Here is a 14,971-nt window from a genome sequence, read left to right on the forward strand (position 1 = left end):
GGGGAGGGGGAGGGGCCACGGGGGACGGGGGGAGGAGCCACGGGGGAGGGGGGAGGAGCCACGGGTGGTGAAGTCCTCAACGGATCAAAAAAACCCAACAGCAGCGGCAGCAGCAAAAATTCGTCGCAAATCGCCGCGGCCCCTCCGCTCGCGCCGCTCAATCGCGAGGCCGCGGTCCCTCGCACGCGGCCTCCATTTTGAAGGGGGGGTGGGAGGGGAGGGGCTGCTGCTCTAGGATTTGTGATCGCTCGCGAAGGCCCAGGGCCGACTTCGAACACTCCTCCCTCTTGCATCGATCTCTCTCTCTCTCTCTCTACCTTTACACCGCCGTCTTTGTCTTGTTCTACACACACACCTCATCATCATCATCACCACCATCATCATCATTATCCCTCCAACAGTCGACGACGACGAGGAGGTTCAGAGACTGATGCTCTCGGCCCCGGCCTTGGAACCGGCCGCGATATGAACGCCAGGCCGCCGCCACAACAACAACAACAGCAGCAACAACAACAGCAACAACAACAACAGCAACAACAACAACAAGCCCAGGGCGCAGGTGAAGTTGTGGCCACTTGTTTGCTCTGCGTGTCGAGATGTCGCGGAGTTTGGGGGGGCAGGGGGGTGGTACGGAACCACGCCCGGCCGCCTTTGTCTCCCCACCTGCCCCCCCCCCCTGAGGTTTACTCACCACCACCACAACTATCACAATCGTTGTTGTTGTTGGTTGTTGTTGTGGTGAGCTGAGAGAGGGGGTGCGCCGTGGCGTCTGTCACCCATATTTGACCCACCCCCACCCCACCCTGTTGAGTTTTAAACTTTAGTTCGCTAATCGATTGTTGTTGTTTGGGAACTTTTGTTGCTGCTGCTGTTGTTGTTGTTTTGCCCCCTTGGGCATGTCAACAGCCCGGTTGGTTGGAGTTGCTGCTGGTGGTGGTGTAAGTTGGCAACAATCGCCGTCTCGCACCCATCCGTACGGCGCTGTGTGTCCAAGCCCGGCCGTGTTGCTTATATACGGCGAGGAGGGGAGGGTGTGTGCAGTGGTGAGGTTGTTTGACCATACTTCACCACGCCGGTCAATGCGGGATGGTGAAGACGCCAACAACAACAACAACAACAAGCGCCATTCGCCACTAAGTGGCGGTGACGTCACCACGACGCTTGTGCCAGGCCAAGTGCACCTTGAGGCTGCCACGTGAAGTGTCGAACGCCCGCTGGCAGGAGGTCACGGGGCAGACCCAGCAGGTGCCACGGGTCGACTGACCGAGATGACCGAGATGAGTGGCTGATGCACCACCTGTGCCCCCTACTGTGCCAACTTGCTGTGCTTTAGCCACCCGGCGCTCCGCTCGTTGTTGTGAGCGTCGCTCCTCCGCCCTCCGTTGTTGTTGGAAGGCGACTGCCTCCTATTGCCCAGTAGCAGCGTCCTTCACGAGCCTCCTCCACAGAGGCGCCGAGCACATGTACACACACACACGTGGGGACATGTAAGTACAACAATAGATGTTTTGTTTTTAAAGCAACGTAGTCTTGCAGTCCGAGCAGATACCAGACTCGACTCGGCTGAACTCCCGATATCTCGCTTGGTTGGAGCTGATTCCGGACGATTTGGTCTAAGGCGGCCACAGTCATCGTCAGCAGCGGTTGTGTAATACAGGTTGGGTCGGCCCCGCCATCGGAATGTGGAATTTACGACAATGCTCGGTCAATCTGTTCAACGCGTAGTCGTAATAGGGCATTAGCCACCAATATTATCCACAGTGGAGGTGGTCTTGGGTTAGATCGCGTAAATACAAATGTTGTCGTTAAACCCGCCACCACCCGACACAGATCATTGTTGGTACCAGATTGTCTAACAAGTGACGACTTCACATTCATCCCCACCCGCGCTGTTTACTGTTTAAGACCGAAACAGGAGGGGAAGGGTTTCTCCACAACGCTCTGGCTGGCGCCTGATGATGCTGGCTGCTGCTGCGGTTGTAATTACCGGCGAAACGTTACGGTAATCGAATGCTTAAACGTTGTAGTTGGGGTTTAACTCTCCAACACACAGCCGGTGTGTGTGTGTGTGCTGAACTGGTTACGAATTGGCACGTTTTTGTTGCTAATTGGCCGTGTCGGTTTAATGACACGCGTTTACGCGACATCGGCTAATGTGAGCCATATATACAATCTGTAAAGTCTGGCCGAGTGTTCTTTTATGACAGAGAACTCAACTCGCACACTGCTATTCTGATTGCGAGTGTAATCGTTACGTTACCGAGTCCAGCCATAGGAATGTGGAGCTGACACCCATGGAGGCGAGGGCTGTCCCAGAATGTTTTATTTTTTTGAGTCGCACAATGTAAAACAACGTAGGGTTCATGAAGCATACAAAACAAAAGTCATGCACATTAGCAAGTTCACTCAACAACTTGACATACGATGGAGGCATACGATTTAGAAAGCAAATCAAAAAGTATGAACACAATTTCGATTTAAAGCTTTCGTGACTGCATGGATTCATATTCTTGGTTCTTTCGGTAAAGTCACGTAGAAGGGAAATAATAAAAATAAAACATAATCAAAATTCTCACGACGTTTCGGCCACAACGCAAGCAGCCGTCCTTAGGTGAAGAACAGAGCTGTCGGAAAAGACAGCGTCCTAATGAACACTGCTAAGCTTGGCAGCTGTATATTATCTAAAGCTGTTATTGAAGGCTCACCAGGATCAAAGTGATTAGATAAAGGAAGGGGTGGGTAAGAGCAGGCTGGTGGAAGTTAATCATTCTAAAGACGATATTGAAATGCAATGTAGTCGTGTGCCCGAAGAAGAACGTTGTTTTAAATCAAGTTCAAGTTCATTTATTAGGTATAGCCCTGTGAGCCATTCGGCTCTTGAATCGGGTGCAACCGCAACAAACAATAAACTGCTCGGCTTACAAAACTGGCCCCCAGGAACGCAACGAGTCTGTAAGTCGGGGGACTGCCCGCGTAATAGGCAACGTTTTAGGCAATGGCCTTTCACGGCACATTTAGAACACTCTTCATCCCTGGCCTCTCTCTCTCTGTCTGCGTGCGCTGTGAAAAAGGTCCGTTGCCCGAAACGTTGCCTATTAGACACACTTGTTCTTGTTAAGGTCACGTGTGTTTTTTGACAAGGGTTGTTTGTGTGTTTTTGTTGTTGTTGCATTTGTGCTTTGTGCACCGCTCTGAACACACTGCATTGTCAAACAATGGCAGTCTCGAGCATGTCATCCAGTTGCATAGCCTACCTTTGTTGCCCCAAGGCAAGGGGTGTCTGAGTAGATAAAGGCTGATTAAAGGTGATATCCCTGCCTCTTGCACCCGCCACCGTTCGTCCTGTCCAAGTAGTTTGTTGTCGGTGGCTGATGGCATTATTATCCACGCTCGCGCTTTGTATATACGCACACGCATCGTGCCTTTTATGTGTCACGTCGGCCGTTTTTAATAGGCTCTGTCGGAGTTTTAGAAGTTATGGTGCAGTGCAATATGTGGCTTGTGTTTCTTTAATGAGCTGTTGAATGAGTTTCAACCTCGCTACGTCCTCTTGTCAGTTAAGTAAAACATCAGCTCGCAGGTTATGTAAAGCATTCGCCAATTAAAGTAGATTCATATGCTCACGACGCACGCATAAAATCACGTGCGCAAGAACAGATTGTTTAACGTCCATGCATATTACATGCGAATGTTACATATGTAATATTAATCATGTTGCGTATCGTAAAGCGGCGTTCATGTACGTTGTGTCTTTCCGTCGCTGAGGAACCAGACAAGCTGCTAGGCGGCTGGTACGAAACACGCCTTCCATTGCAAGATCTCAAAGCTCTGCAGTCCTCTATATAGTCAGATGTTTTCAGCCAATTAATGTGTTTTTATACGCATGGGTTGAAACTTGCCACAACATGCAAAAATAATACCACACCAATTATTGCTTAATTTTATGTAGTAATTAGTTTTGGGTCAAACTTGGAGCCATATCTAAGGCATAGGACATAGTGAGGGTGAATGTCATCAAATATATTCTGAAGAAAATACAAGCCACAGTGTGCTAAGGGTTTTTACCTATGAACATCTGATAGTTCACCAGCATTGGTTCAAGCAAGCCAAAAGTCTGCTGATGATAAACTGAATGTTGAAACCAGTCCAGAACTTGCTTGTGTTAAAGCAATGCAACTGAAATTGTGCACTCCCAAAAAGCCCGTGTGGCTGATGGAATGTGTTGAAGAAAAAATACTTTTATTTCTTATGTCGAGGGACAGGTATTGGATGGATGCTTCACTGTCTGCCTCGTCGATTTTATGGCGTGGATTTAAACAAACAAAAAAACGTGGCCGTTGCTGGAAGAGACATGGAAACGAAAGTTGAAAAGAGTGCAAAACAACGTCGATGCATGCTCGGAGTAATGGACGTCCTCTCTAGGACGCGTACCCTCATTTGGCCACCGCTCGCCAACCCATCGCTCGATGGAGTAAGAAAATCGCCTCGTTGCTCGCCTCTTTTTTTACATTTCTGCCAAACAAAGGCAAAGATGGGCAGGTGCTTGCACTGATGTTTAAAGAAGAACAATGAATGCATGGATGAGATAAATAAACTACAGCTTGCGGGCACATGTCATGTATGCAATTGTAAATAGCAGGGTATGGTGAGAATTGAACAGGTGGGGTTAGTGGAAGCAAGGAACAGCTACAGGCGGCGAAGAAGAGAAGGGATCTTGATTTTTGGGTTCAAACAAACTCCAGGACGACGATGACGGGGGTTTGATTCATGAGCCAGAGGGACCGCAGTGTATTCCGTCTACCTGTTCTCACCCCCCTCCCCCAGCTCTTGCAGGTGAATGTTTCTCCATTGAGAAGGTAACGAGTTTAACAAAGAAAACATCGATTGACATTTTGAGTCTTTCCTGGATAAAAGGGTATCATCATTATTATTACTACGGCTCTCGTTGGGCAGGTTCCGCAAATCGGGCAACCTCAAGAAGAGTAAAAAATGTCATCGCCCTTTAAATAACGCACGTGGTGTCATGTTGAAGGTTGATCGTCTGCAGTTGTAGAAGCTATAGATTTGCTTCGGGAATGAGTGACTGGTTTCTCACGTGCGGTGCGCGAAACTGAACGCGTACCTCCCATTGGCACGGTTGGCTACGTTACAGTGGATATGTTGCGATGCGAAAGTAGTTAAACATACATACAACGCACCACCACCCCATCCCGGCGTGGATGAAAAAGCAAGTAAGTTCGAGTACATCCGACGCCGCTTTTATGTTACGAGAGTTTGTCTGTCCTCAAGGAAGGTGGATTGATTAGTTGTCTCTGAATCACAGTCCTACTCGTTTGGCGTACTACACCCCAGTAATAAAATAAGTAATATTTTAAAAACACTTTTTGTTTTTAAACACGCTTTAATGAAATGTACCCTACTAGTAATGGAAGAACTCCATGACTCCAGGAAGTAGCCGCAAAGCTTGCCACAACATAAGGGGCCGTGGTGATTTACAGCCAACGTCGGTTGACCGTGGAACATTAGACCCAAGCCAAAACATAACATATAAACAAGATTGTTTAAAAAATATATATAATTTTTTTATGAAAGAAAATAGTATTGTCATCAGTATGACGTAAGTATACCAAGTTTGCAGTCGATACCACGTTGGGAAGTGGGTTAAAATTGAGTTACAAGATTTGAGGATACGACAACAACAACAGAGTGAGTTAATAGAAAGCGTGTAAAAAGGCCACTTCATAGATATGCTATTGGTTACACACATCTTCAAATTGACTAATATGTACGTCATATGAATGTGTGCATGTACGCTGAACTTCTTTCGCACCGTATGTAGCCAACCGCGCCTAATCGGAGTTACCCAACTAGTTTGGATTTAGTGCATCCTGTCAACATCTTGACAACGTGAGAGATTGTGCCAGAAAGATGTGGCACGACTACTTGAGCCATATTGGCACAAAACAAGAGGAAAGTGGAATCAAATGATGAAATGTGCAGTGGACACCAGTACAGGCTATCTGCCCATGGATCGTGATGATGATGTCAACATCCTTTTGAGGTTAATAATTTTCTGAGCACTACATTTTTGAGAAGCCCAAAAGTGGCTGTGTTGCTGAGAAACACGCTGACGTCATGGCAATGTTGTGGGGAATTTTGACTCCTGGTTAAGGGCCGCAGATGGAGATGATTAAAACAGGCTGCTTGATGTATTTTTTTTTTGAGCGTTTGATTTTATTTTATTATGAAATGCGACAACCCACAGAGGAATTGTTTATGCTTCCACCAAGTCTCATCAGCAGGGTTTGCCACCAACTCCCCCCTTTAAACCAATTGTGCTGAACCATTAAAAAAATCAACGTGTGGCTTCAGGAAGAGAGATATTGAAGTGCATCGCAACCACTAACATTGCCCCTTGCTGAAAGCAGGAAGTTTTTTCATGGTACTGAAAATAAGCTGGGCAAAATATTTTCTCGCGTTCAACATCGGTGCTGGGTAATTGCTGCCGGTTATGCATGCCAAAGTTGCAATCGATTGTGCAACGGATGACGGTGCGTTGCATAATTCTGCAGTTGCCAAGTCCTGACGTTTTTGAAGCCTCGTGTGTCTGCAGTTTATTCGGAAGAAATTAAGTTGTTTATTCATCTTTGATGAGCATCGTTGGGTCTCAAGACCTTCCTTCAGGAAGGGCCTGCATACCCAAATGAGAGCAAATACGTGTAGGGAATGTCTCCACGCACGGATTCATAGGCACAGTTTCTGTACTTCCATCTCTTGGCCACCTCACAGCCCCAGTGGGCAGAGGTCGCAAACGGGTTTTGATTCCGTACCCGTACCCGGCCGCACCAGGGTCGCAAACGGGTACCCGTACACGTGCCGGGTACGGGTAGCCGGGTATCGGGTAGGGTACGGGTATCGGGTACCCGATTGCGACCTCTGCCAGTGGGTTTGAGAGTTTACAATTGTGTTGTTCCTCCAAATCACTTGATAACGAGCATCCTTCATATGGTTATAATGAACGAAACTCATTAACGGCCTTTTGTCAATCAATCTCTGGATGAAGTGCTTTCCCGCACGGTATCAGTCATTGTTGTCCTTCCCCCGCTGCGGTGGCTAGGAGATGTTAACTCCCTCGCCTGATATGCAGGAGGTCGTGCGTTTGATGCCGACCCTGACAATGCCTGTATGTTTTGGAGTCTGCATGTTCTCCCTGTGTTTGCGTGGATTTTTCTTCGGGTCCTCCGGTTTTGTTACGTCCACATTCAGAATGAACGTGCGTTTAGAGTATTTGGCTGCTGTAAATTAATCCGGAGATAAGCCACTTCGTTGAGCTATCATTTGCGGCCCAGGTCGCTTTTGAAAAAGAGCCGTATAGTTCAGTGGGCCTTACCGAGTAAAATACAAAAAAAAAATTGTTTTTTATCGACTGTGCAAGAGTTGTGCGATGTGACAGAAAGAAACAAGCAATTTCTGGGTGCGGTAGCGTCTGTAGAGAATTGTTTGTGATGGCCTCTTGACCCGACCTTGTCCTTCATACAATTCTAACACGCGGCCAGGCGTCAATGCTGTGATAAGGTAAAGCCTGGCTGTTACCTTGCGAGCTCAAGCTTCTTCGTGCGGTGCCAGTGATGAATGGCCCCGAGCTGGACGACTGAATAATAGCTCTGTCTAAACACAGGCCCCCCGAACTTGTTTGTCCTGTAACCCGAACCCTGAAACCCTCCCAGTCATGTTTGCAGGCTTGATTTGTCCATTCCGTGTACACGATTCACTTCCGTGTGTGTGTGTGTGTGTTTTGTTCCGTCAACTGGTTAAGCCTCACTGGGGTTGCTGCCTCTTCCTCCTTCCAACGTAATGGCTCAAGCAAAATGACACCTTTTCTGAATTCTTCCCCCAATCGTTTGCCAATTTGCGCCGGTGGCGTCGCGTCATACGCGACTTAACCCCGTTCCCGAGACGGTCTGCAAGTTGCAGGGTGGATGAGTTTTCCCGTTCACCGCCAAATCTCGGAACGAGCAAGCGGCTCAGCGTTAATTTTATTTAGAGAGGCTTAGTAACGCCGCTGGTTTGTTAAGACGTTATTCACCGCAGAGAACTGCAGCGACACCACGACCGCCGCCACTCTACGATAGCTGGTACCAAACTGTGCCACACGCTCTCCCGCATGGCTTTTTACTTGCGGTTCCATTCCAATGATGAACACGTACGTCGTCGGAATGAGAAAGGGGTTGGTATTCATTCACAGTCATGTGAGCCTTCATGTTATAGACAATTGCTCCCCACAGAAGCGGATACCACAGAGCTACCTCTTGAGATCCCTTCCAAGTGACCTCTGGTCCACGCAATAGGGGGCAGCACTGTCCCATGAAAGTTAATGTTGGCACATCATTTACGTAATGTTTGGGGCATGGCAATCAACCCAATACTTTGTTTTCTTAGAGATGGAATTTAACCAAACTAAGCACAGAACCCGTATTTTTCGTGTGTGCAGATCACTTGAGAAACCAGTTTAATCGCAGCTCAATCTATATAGAGTGTGGATCTCTGAGGCTATGGGTCTCTGAGAGTGTTGGTTTGGTTGCGAGTCTATGGATGTCTATGTAAGTCTATAGGTTTCCTATGTGAGTCTGTGGGTCTCGATGCGAGTTCGATTCCCACTCACGGCCAACACCAGTGACGATTATCTGAACCGGTCCTGGACCTCCCCATGCTCAATTCAGCCTCAAATGAGTACCTGGTGCAGTGTGTAAACATCGTCACTGGGGAGACGAAGGCAATTGGGCGTGGTGTTGGCCACCCACCCCCTCGTGTGCCATCCCGGCCTTCATAGGTGCTCGCGAATAGCACTTGCCCCAACAGCCTGTTCAGGCTACACAGAGGATCTTTGTCTTGTCTGCCATCCTACGAACCCTGTGACCCCTATTTTGATTTGCCGCTCACACCAACACTGGTGACGATTATCTGAACCACTCCCCTACCAGGCTTCTCCTAACAAGCACTTGTCCCAAAAGTCTGTCTGAAAAAGTTCTCACAGGTTGGGGGGGATGTTTTGTCTCGCTGCAGGGGGTGAGATGCCGGCCGAAGGGAGCCTGCTCTCGGGAACGGCAGGCGCCCTGTCTCTGCCAGGACAGGGCCCCATGAGCGGCCACCCACACGCCCTCGCCCTCCCGCAGTCGGCCTCCGGCACCCCGGCGGGCCTCGGCGCGAAGAAACGTACCGGGTGAACCACCGCGCACCGCACATTCAACCGCCGTGCCGTCGCGTCCATGCCGTCGTCTCGACGCGTCGCCGTTAGCCGGGCATCACCTTTTGAAATTCGCTGACGGGTCACGATCGCGGAAAGTTTGCCCCGCGAACCGAAGTTCTGTCTAGATCAAGCCCTTAGTTTAGCGTTGACTTCCGTTAGGTAAATTGGAGAGGCTTTCCCACGGAAAGACGTTTCCGCTCCAAGACGTAATAAAAATAAGCTTAAGAAAGCAGCAAACAATTTTATTAAGCACACGTTTGATGTAAAATATCAATAATAACACTCTAAATAAGTCGCGAAATATAAATACTCTACAGTACTTACTAGGAACTGTCATGAAATGCACACTCGGACAAATTACAGACCGTGCATTGCTAGATTATATTCCCACCCCCAAAAATTTTTTTATTTAGAAATTCCAAATTCAATAATTGCGAATTTATCGTAAGGTTCAACAAGCAATGTCTGTACTATCATCTCTTAATGTTTTTTGTCACCCCCGTTAACCGTCTTCGCTGGATTACGACGCACTCGTTTACCCTCGCGTATTAAAGGGGGCCACGGTGGCGAGATGTTAACTACCTCGCCTGGTATACAGGAAATTGTGGGTTCGATCTCACCCGTAATGCCTGTATATTTGGAGTTTACATGTCTCTCTCCCTGTGGTCAGGTCGATTTTTCACCAGGTCCTCTGGTTTTTCCCTCCACATTTAGAAACATTCATTTAGAATATTTGGCTGCTTTAAATTTCAACGTGAATATAGTCTGAGCTATCGTTTGTGGCCAGGTCGCTTCTGAAGAAGAGCTCTGTAGCTCGGTGGGGCTTACCTGGTAAAATAAAATATAAATAGTTTATAGTTAACTTCCATTGCTGCACAGCATTGCCTCGTCTTCCGCAATGTTTGCAACCGGGACATCGGCTACCCACCTCCGCTTCTGTTACACAAAGAAGTTACAGGACGGAAATAAGTTATAACACCGGACTACGAGCACATCGACATTCACCCGCACACACGCCACAAATGAACGGCAGAGGATTTTCACCATACACTTTGCTAATGGTTCAAAGCAAGCGGCCACAACCTGCATGCATACATCATCGTCCACGTCATAAACCACTTGGTTGAGCTATCATTTGTGGCTAGGGCGCTTCTGAAAAAGAGTTACGTTAGCTCGGTGGAAAAATTAAAATTGTTTAGTTTTTTCTTCTTGGCTCTTTCGGTAAAGTCACTTAGAAGGGAAAAAATAAAATAATAAAATTAAACAGCGTCTTTCCGACAGCCCTGTTCTTCACCTGAGGACGGCTGCTTGCGTTGTGGCCGAAACGTCGTGAGAATTGTATTTTATGTTTTATTTTTATTATTTTATTATTTCCCTTCTACGTGACTTTACCGAAAGAACCAAGAAGATTAATCCCTGCAGTCACGAAAGCTTTAAATCAAAACGTTTAGTTTTTGTTTATTGACAAGGAATGTAGACTCAATAGATGGCAGTGTTTCCAGTCATCGGGGATCGGCTTTTGACGTTGTGCCCCTCCCCCCTCTTCCCCCCCCCCCCCATCCGTCGCAGGTCGGAGTTTGACGATGACGAAGATGACGACGGCCCCGGCACGAGCAAGTACGCCAGGTGAGGGTGTGCGTTGTTGTCAGTCCGACAAGGCTTCCTCTCTCTCTCTCTCGCTGCTCTTTTCCAGCCGTCTGTTGTGAAGTCCTCCTTTTCCTCCGGAAAACTCCATCCTCCCCACCCCCCCCAACTGTCGCTCTCTAACAGCGACAACAGCAGCAGCAGTAGCGGCATTGCGTTTATCTAGCGACGATCAGGATCGAGGCCTCGCACGTGGCTTAAGGCACCCGTGACGTACGTCGACTTTCACACGCATTAATTCTAGATTTGAAGATTTCGTGACTGCAAGGATTCATATTCTTAGGTTTTTTCGGTAAAGTCACGTAGGTAAAAAATGTAAATTAATAAAAGTAAAATAAAATAAAACAATAAAAAATCACGACGTTTCGGAAGCAACACGGAAGCTTGTGTTGCTTCCGAAACGTCGTGATTTTTTCTTTTGTTTTATTTTATTTTACTTTTATTAATTTACATTTTTTACCTACGTTACTTTACCGAAAAAACCTAAGAATATATTTCACACGCATGTAATGGAGATTTTTTTTTTACGCCGACCTGCGGGCGGGGTGGGGGGGGACAAGCACACGGCCCGTGACCAAATCGTCATGTCCTGCGTCGCGTGACGGTTTGTTAAATCGTCCAGCGGTGAGGAGCGGTAAGTCGTCCTCCGTGTGTGTTTATCCGTGCTGAATAAAAACATTTATATATGGAGATGGCAGGAGGGCCTTGCGTTAGGTGTAGCGGGTTCAACCGTGACATCCCCTTAAGCATGCCCACGACGCGACCCTCGCTCAATCAAGCGCCCGCTAATTTACTGAAACCAGCACTTGCCTAGCCAGCCACAATTCGGCACCATTTATTCTTTGGTGCGCACCACGCGTGGTGGGGGGAATCGCGATGCTACCAGAAGAGGGAGAGATTTTCTGGCAAGTTTAATTAATAAAAAAAAACATTTAATTGGTTGTGCCGCAGGTCTGAGGATGACCAGAATTCTGGCGACAAGGAAAGGATGGCAAGGTGCGTAATTATTAGCCAACGCCAAGTGGTCGATTTTTTTTTATTGTTCCCTCCCGGTAATTCTAGATTTGAAGCTTTCGTGACTGCAAGGATTCATACTCTTAGGTGTTTTCGGTAAAGTCACGTAGGTAAAAAATAAAATTTAAATTAATAAAAGTAAAATAAAAAATAAGTATAACCCGTAAAAACAAAGTTTTTCACTCTAAATCCTTTATATGCGTGGCGGCTAGAGTCCTCTCGTCCTCTGGCTTGAGATGGCTGCCACCTATGGGTCAGATGATTGTCTGCCAGTATTAAACAATTGGTAATTAAATATTTAATTTGTTTTCCCTAAACAATGTAAAATTTTGGAGATTTTTTTTCACGAACATCAATTGTCTCGCACAACGAGTCTGTGTGCAAAATGTCAGCTCGATTGGATCACGGGAAGTGGGTTAAAAAACGACCGAAAGGTTTGCACGGTCGCAAGCAAGCAAGCACGCAAGCAAGCAAGCGAACTTAATATAAAGGATTTAATCACGACGTTTCGGAGGCAACACAAGCTTCCGTCTTCAGGTGGAACCGTCACAGCACGATTGCTGTATTACTTTTATTAATTTTATTTTTTACCTACGTGACTTTACTGAAAAAACCTAAGAGAGTATCCCTCCCGGTAATCCGTCAGTGGGATTCTGACTTCGAAGCTCTGAGTTTTGAGCCACCCTGCAATTGTAGCGAGCCCATGGTCCCAGTCCTCTCACTCAGTGCCCCTGGTCATCTTGTGCAGATTTGCATTACTCTAATATAGCCCACTCACCCTTTCTTGTGAGCTCTGCAACCTTGTGGGTAGGTGAGCGAGTACCCATGATGGCTTGCACGGCACACGAGGGGGTCGGTGTGGGTCAGCACCACGCTCAACTGCCTTTGCCTCCCCATTGGTGATGTTCACACACCACACCAGGTACTCATTTGAGGCTGAGGTCAACCTAGAGCAGGCACGTAACCGGTTCAGATAATCGTCACTGGTGGTGGCCGTGAGCGGGAATCGAACTCGGGTTCGCCGGGTTCGTAATGCAGCGCTCTAACCGCTGTACTACCGCCCCCTGTGTTGTGCTACCGCTCCCGCATCGGTGCTTCTCGCTAACAGCACTTGCCCCGACGGTCTGTTTACAGGCTATGCGGGGAATCTTTGACTTTGTGTGAGTGAGTGAGCCAGCGCTCTGTAACCTTTGTTGTACTCGCATAGCATTTGCACGGACAGTCTTGACAAGAGGATTCTGGTGCAAACCCTTCATCGGAGGGTTGACCCCCCACCACCCCAAAGCCTCTTGAATGTGTCCTGCCTTTCTCAGCTGTCAACTTATCTTGTTGCACTGCTTCTATAACCCCCCCCTTCCCCCCCTCATAGATTCCGCCTTCTTCCTTTTAAACAAATTGTTTTGGTGATGCTGCTCCATTGGCAGCGGTGCACGAGTAACACAGGAAACTCGGCACGTTTGTCAGCAACACTGTGCATGCGGCCAGAGCAGGAAATGTTTATAATAAGTGACCTTTCGGTTATGCTCGCAGCAGCGGCGGCGGCTTTTAGCTCAGCCATCGGACAAAGATGGTGGTCACCGCACCGCGCGGCGCTTTCAGATGCGCTTCTGCGGCCGGCCGAAGCGCTCTTCCTTCCGATATTAGGAAGACACTGGGAGCTATGGACGTTTAAATCATCATCTCGATGGAAAACTAATTTTTTTAGAACTGCTTTTTGTGTTTTTTAGTTTGTTGTCCTTCCCCTGCACCTCCAATTAGCACGATTGGCTTGCGTAGTGTGAAAGAAGTTCAACATACAGACAGCTTGGTTGGCTACATATACGGTGCGATAGAAGTTCTAAACAGCACGGTTGGTTACGTATGGTGCGAAAGAAGTTCGACATACAGTACATATAGGTGGAGGAGGGTCTACTGTACAATTACACACAACCTAACACCCCCCCCCCCCCCCCCAAATAAAAATACAACTGAATCATGATTTTAGTAATGAAAGCCTACGTTTAAAACGCGTTATAATCCCGCTTGGCCTCCGTGGTCGGAGATCGGATGCATTCCAGGCCGTTTGCGCTCTTTTACGCGATTTAAAACGGGCGTTGACGCTGTGCCGTGCTCACCGTTTAAAAAAAAAAAAACTACGGGGAGCCAACTCGCAGTGAAATGTGCCAGCTCCCATCTTCGGACACCCCAAGCCGCCCACCTGCGGATGGAACGATCGTATCCGGTGCGCTCGAAGCTGCGTGCACACGTCCTGAAGTGTCCAGTCTCTGTTCTCTTGCTAAGGCGACGGTAGTTTCTTCCCCGAAGAACAGCGCGTTGTGAAAAAATTGCGTTATAATGAATAACATTTAATACATTAGCCTCTCGATTGTGCGAATGACGGGGAGGACGGCCGCGGATTATTCAAAATCGCGGATCATCTGAAAATATAACAATTTTCCGCGGATCTCTGTGCCAAAAACCACTAATGTATGTATAATAAAAAACTCGCAAAATCAATGATCCGATAAATCACTCAATTAGCACAACTGATGATTTCGATTGTTACTCTTTTGATTTAGAGCGAATGCTGACGGTCGACCGATCGATGCACGTGCTCTGATAACACTTCCCTGCTCCCGCACAGAAGATGCAGAGGCACGCCAATCAACATCAATCAAACGCCGCCCATCGTTGTAAAGATATACAACTACTGTACTGTAGAGGTGATCACGTGGACTTCGGATTAACCGAAGCACGTATTTGTTCAGTTTATATAACAATGTAAAAGTGTTTTTAGATTATTAATTTGGGTTTAAGGGAAAATCCACAAGTGGTTAATCCGCAAATCGGATAAACCGCACGTGGATAATTGAGTGTCTACTATATTGGATAAAGCACAGTCCGCGATTACACGTAAGGTGCGTATGCAGGCTGAACAAGTCTTGAGGCGTGTGGGGTAGCATCCAGCAGCATCCCAATGCCTTTTGCGACGCTACGCCGAGGCACCCATACAAACCGCGTATTCCTACTCGCACTGCGACGTAGTTCTGTCCAGTTCGCATTCCGCGTTCTAAAAAAAATGTGTTC

The 14,971-nt window shown here is 47.6% G+C and overlaps 1 protein-coding gene across 1 annotated transcript in view; it reads left to right on the forward strand.

Annotated features, from left to right (window-relative positions):
* The first annotated feature begins 214 nt into the window (after positions 1 to 214).
* Positions 215 to 14,971, forward strand: part of LOC133345974 (aryl hydrocarbon receptor nuclear translocator 2-like) — a 33,002-nt gene continuing 18,245 nt past the window's right edge. The window contains 3 exon segments of the mRNA XM_061557199.1: positions 215 to 559; positions 9,064 to 9,220; positions 10,817 to 10,873. Of these exon segments, the coding sequence (XP_061413183.1) occupies positions 466 to 559; positions 9,064 to 9,220; positions 10,817 to 10,873 (308 nt within the window). The 5' untranslated portion in view covers positions 215 to 465.

Source organism: Lethenteron reissneri, chromosome 1 (genome assembly GCF_015708825.2).
Source record: "Lethenteron reissneri isolate LAM-NWPU_2019-01 chromosome 1, ASM1570882v1, whole genome shotgun sequence".
In the NCBI taxonomy this organism is placed as follows: domain Eukaryota; kingdom Metazoa; phylum Chordata; class Hyperoartia; order Petromyzontiformes; family Petromyzontidae; genus Lethenteron; species Lethenteron reissneri.